This window comes from Plectropomus leopardus, chromosome 16 (assembly GCF_008729295.1).
Source record: "Plectropomus leopardus isolate mb chromosome 16, YSFRI_Pleo_2.0, whole genome shotgun sequence".
Lineage (NCBI taxonomy): Eukaryota > Metazoa > Chordata > Actinopteri > Perciformes > Serranidae > Plectropomus > Plectropomus leopardus.
This window is the reverse complement of record NC_056478.1, coordinates 147,302-151,733: the sequence shown is the minus strand read 5'-3', so window position 1 is coordinate 151,733 and position 4,432 is coordinate 147,302. Positions and strand designations below refer to the sequence as shown.

The following is a 4,432-nucleotide window of genomic DNA, read 5'->3' as shown; positions in this document are numbered from 1 at the left end:
TGTGTGTGTGTGTGTGTGTGTGTGTGTGTGTGTGTACTCACCCTCCAGCTTCTTGAGCAGGAAGGACTTGCCGCTGCCCCACTGGGCGTACAGACCCACACAGATGGGGGGCTGCATGGTCGGCTCGCTCAGGATGTCCGCCAGCGCGGAGCTGTACAGGTCGTAACCCAACATGTCCCCGTCCGTCTCTGTGGGGGACAGGTGACCTGCAGGGGGACACGAATGTCACAGATGAGCGTTATGAGACTCACGTTAGCTGGAAGATCTAAAATGACCGTCATCGTGTCTCAGTGTTCATCCTAAAAACACGTTTCTCTCGTTTGTTTTTATCTTTTTGTCCGAAGAAACAGACACTAAACATGAAAAAAAACCACGAACATTCATTTATTTCTGCATTTATCTATTTATTTCCAGATTTATTTCAACCCGTATTTACTCCTTTATTCTTGTACTTTATTTCTGTAATTGAAGTATTTCATTGTTCTTTCATTCATTTATTTCTCTGTTTATTCATTTCTTTTTTTATTCCTGTGTTTATTTAGACACTCCTTAATGTATTTATTTATTCATTCATGTATTTATTTATACATTTATTCACGTAATGTTGCACTGATTCGTTATATTTATTTATTTATACTTTTCTACATTTACATTTTATTCCAGTATCTATTTGAAACTTTTTGGCTTTTTGATTTTTCGGGTGTTTATTGCTGAGCTGAGATCAACTGATTAAACGGAGCTGACGTTTAAAATTATTATTATTGTTATTATCAGCTGTTTCCTGTCCTGAACTATGATTATTATAGTCTGTCGACTTCGGCTACATATAGAAAAGTACTGATCTGTATTTTAACCCTTTGGATCTCACTGGAACCTGAATATCCTGTTAACCGGAGAGATGCGATCGCTTCGTGAACGTACGTGCTCCGAAGATCTGCGTGAGGATGCTCTTCTGGTGGCTGCAGTCGATGTTGTACGGCGTCTCTCCGGCCTTGTTGGGTCGGTACAGCAGGCGGCCGTCTTTGGGGTTCCTGAGGAGGAGCTCGGCCAGGCGCCGGCTCCGCCCACGGATCGCGATGTGGAGGGGCGTGTCTCCTTTCTGAGGAAAACAGGAAGTACAGAGGTCAAACTGATCCAGCACGGGCGAAGAAAGTCAAGTTTTCATGCTAATTTTATTTTGAAGGGCTCATTTTAGCCTCAGTTTCACGTCTCGTTAGTGTTTGTTAGCGTAAACGTTAACACATCGTTGTTGTTCTCACCTTGTCGACAGCCGACACTTTGGCTCCTTTATCGAGCAGCAGCTCCACGATCTCGATGTTCCTCATCTTGGTGGCTTTGATCAGAGGCGTCTCTCCATCCTGAAACAGGAAACACGACGTCACAACACCTGCCTGCAAACACCTGCACGCCGTTTACAGCAGCAGCTCGGAGAACAACAGGTACGCCGAGATTTACACACCACGTATTAGATACAAGAAACTCTGCAGACGCGAGGGGCCAGCAGGCGTCATCTGTCCACTGTGTCCAGGTGTGTCCAGGTGTATTTAAGTGTTTTCAGGTGTGTTGAAGTGTTTTCAGATGTATCCAGGTGTTCCAAGGTGTTTTCAGGTGTTGTCAGACGTGTTAAAGTGGTTTTGGGTCACCCCCGGTGTTTTCAGGTGTGTTGGAGTATTTTCAGGTGTGTTAAAGTGTTTTCAGGTGCTCTCAGGTGTGTTGAAGTGTTGTCAGGTGTGTTGAAGTGTTCTCAGGTGTGTTGAAGTGTTGTCAGGTGTTCTCATGTGTATTGAAGTGTTGTCAGGTGTTCTCAGGTGTGTTGGGGTCTCACCTTGGTGCAGGTCTCAGTGTCGGGGTTACACTGCAGGATGTCTCTCACCATAGTGGCGTTTCCTTTCTCCACGGCCCAGTACAGAGCAGTTTTATTCTCCTGGAAACAGAAACATCAGCTCACACCATCACTGTACTTTTCAATTATTACTGCTTTACACATTTTACCAGAACATTTCCAGGACTTTTCCAGGACCCATTTTCACTCTTTAAAAAACATTTTTTTCTTCAAAGTCTTTTTGGTAATGTTTCCAAAGAACACATTTTGGTGATTTGTCTTTTTTTGTGATTTTTGCACGTTTTCTTTAAAAATTACAAAAAAATGACCTCATTTATTACAGCTGGAAACTGTAAAAACAGAAATTATTGTCTGATGCTTAAATTTCCGACGATCCTTTAACGCATCATGTGTTATTGTATAAGTTGGTGAAACAAAATTCAAAATACAAAAGTTGTATTTTTAGTTATATAGTTGTGGAAATTGCTGTTCTCAAATTGTAGGTCTTTTCCAGGTTTTTCATGACCGTATGAGCTGTTTAACCAGCAGTACCTCCGGAAACGTTAGTCCAAATAACTATTTGTTTTGTCTCTGTGTTCTCACCTGTCCTCTGATGTCGATGTCGGCGTATTTATGCAGCAGAGCTCTGACAATCTCCACATGACCCCCCCTCACTGCTCCGATCAGCACCGTGTCCCCACTCTGTAACACACACACAGATTGAGTGAGTATCTGTTTTTTTCTCCTCAGCAGCAGAAAAATGTATTTTTAAAAGATTTTGACATCAGAAACTGTTGCGCAGATTTGTCATGTGACTCCTAAGGCCACGCCCTCGTCAACACATCATGTGACCTCGTCTCACCCGGTCTGGGATGTTGACGTAGGTGCCGGCGTCCAGCAGGTCCTGGACGATCTCGGTGTAGCCTTCCTTGGCGGCGATCATCAGCGCCGTGTTCCCATCTTTGTCGGTCATGTTGACGTTGGGGTTCCTCTTCAGCAGCTCCTTCACCACCTCGGTGTAACCGCCTTTCACCGCCACGATCAGAGCCGTCATCGAGTTCTGCACACACACACACACACACACATACACACACAGAGCGTCAGAACACAATATAACAAAAACAAAGGGTTCACACACATTTTACAAAAAAACTTCCAGGTTTTTTTTCAGGACTTTGAGGCAAATTTTAAAGATTATACAGTTTTTGAAACGATCATCAATAATCCTTTACATTTCTTTTTTATGGCAGATATTCAAAGCAAAGAATTTAGACGATTTTCTTTCCTTTAAAATGTTTTTGCAATTACTTTCTTTAAAAAAACAGGTTTGTTTTTTGTCTTTTCTCGTTTTTGCAGTGTTTTTAAGAATCTTTTTTTCTTTTTTGGCAGTTGTTTTAAAGAAAGAACTGTTGGCCCTTTTCTTTCTGTAGATAAAAAGTGTTTTTTTCCTTTAAAATTTTTATACCTTTTTCAGACTTTTATCAATCAGCACTAAAAAAAGATTTTTGTAACTATTTGTATCTACTTAGAAACAGACAGACAATACTACTACTGCAGTGCAGTACTCCGCAGCACTGATGGTGCAGTAATAATACGTGTGCGTGGTCGTACCGCCCCCTCCTGGTCGACATCGGCTCCGCTCTCCAGCAGGTGCATCACACAGTCAAAGTGTCCTTTCCTGGACGCCCAGATCAGAGGAGTGGTCCCATACTGTCTCACACACACACACACACACACACACACAGGAACATTGTTTATCGTGTTTTATTGTTTACTTGGTTGTTGTTGTGTTGTAGTTTGTCTCCACCTTGTCAGAACAGTTGACTTTGGCTCCGTTCTGCAGCAGCACTTTGACGATGTCGGCGTGTCCTCGACCGGCGGCCCAGATGATCGGATACACGCTGTACTGCTGTGAGACATGCAGACAGAGACAGGGACAGGGACGGACAGAGACAGAAACGGACAGCAGATGTCAGTATAATGAGCTCTTTCATTTTTCATTTGACTGAAGTAACCCTGTCGTCTCTGTCGTCTGTCCTCTCAGTGTGTTCATCAACAGTTTCACAGCTGATTCTTTTACACTCCGTGGTCACTTTATCAGGAACAGCTGTTGAGTCCAGCGACGCCTTTTCTGCCTACAAAGCTTCTTATATTCAGCTGACGCCATCGTAGGAGTTATTTCAGTTACATGTCTTTAAAAACGTCTTTCTCTCTGTTCTCCTGCACAGACAGTCAGAGACGGGGGTGTTTTTGTGTTGGCTGCAGTCGGCGAGATGTCACCCGTTTGAGGGCGGGCGTTTGCACTTTTGGACCTCCTCTGCAGAAGGTCCACCTTGGACGTGGTTTGGCATGGACGTTCTGAACTGCGTGAAATTCAGAAGTTTCTAATATTCAGAGGACAAAATAACAGAAACGCCTCATTTCTGACGGTCACATCGTACATTTCCTAAAGGCAGAATTATAAGTTTCAGCTGTGTTCTCGGTGTGTGTGTGTGTGTGTGTGTGTGTGCGTGCGTGTGTGTGTGTGTGCGTGTGTGTTACCTGTCCTGTAGTGTTGGGGTTTGCTCCGTTCTCCAGCAGCAGTTTGGTGACCTCCACACGACCTTTGTA

At 43.6% G+C, this 4,432-nt stretch overlaps 1 protein-coding gene across 1 annotated transcript in view; it reads right to left on the bottom strand.

The window, feature by feature from the left end:
- The window catches only part of LOC121955791 (kinase D-interacting substrate of 220 kDa B-like), a 6,011-nt gene extending 1,585 nt beyond the window's left edge, over positions 1 to 4,426 (bottom strand). Inside the window, exons 1-9 of the mRNA XM_042503873.1 lie at positions 4,364 to 4,426; positions 3,630 to 3,731; positions 3,434 to 3,532; positions 2,685 to 2,882; positions 2,426 to 2,524; positions 1,826 to 1,924; positions 1,260 to 1,358; positions 922 to 1,099; positions 42 to 206 (exon numbers count right to left, since the gene is read on the bottom strand). Of these exons, the coding sequence (XP_042359807.1) occupies positions 42 to 206; positions 922 to 1,099; positions 1,260 to 1,358; positions 1,826 to 1,924; positions 2,426 to 2,524; positions 2,685 to 2,882; positions 3,434 to 3,478 (883 nt within the window). The 5' untranslated portion in view covers positions 3,479 to 3,532; positions 3,630 to 3,731; positions 4,364 to 4,426. The remainder of the gene's footprint in view (positions 1 to 41; positions 207 to 921; positions 1,100 to 1,259; positions 1,359 to 1,825; positions 1,925 to 2,425; positions 2,525 to 2,684; positions 2,883 to 3,433; positions 3,533 to 3,629; positions 3,732 to 4,363) is intronic.
- Between the last annotated feature and the right edge of the window lie 6 nt (positions 4,427 to 4,432).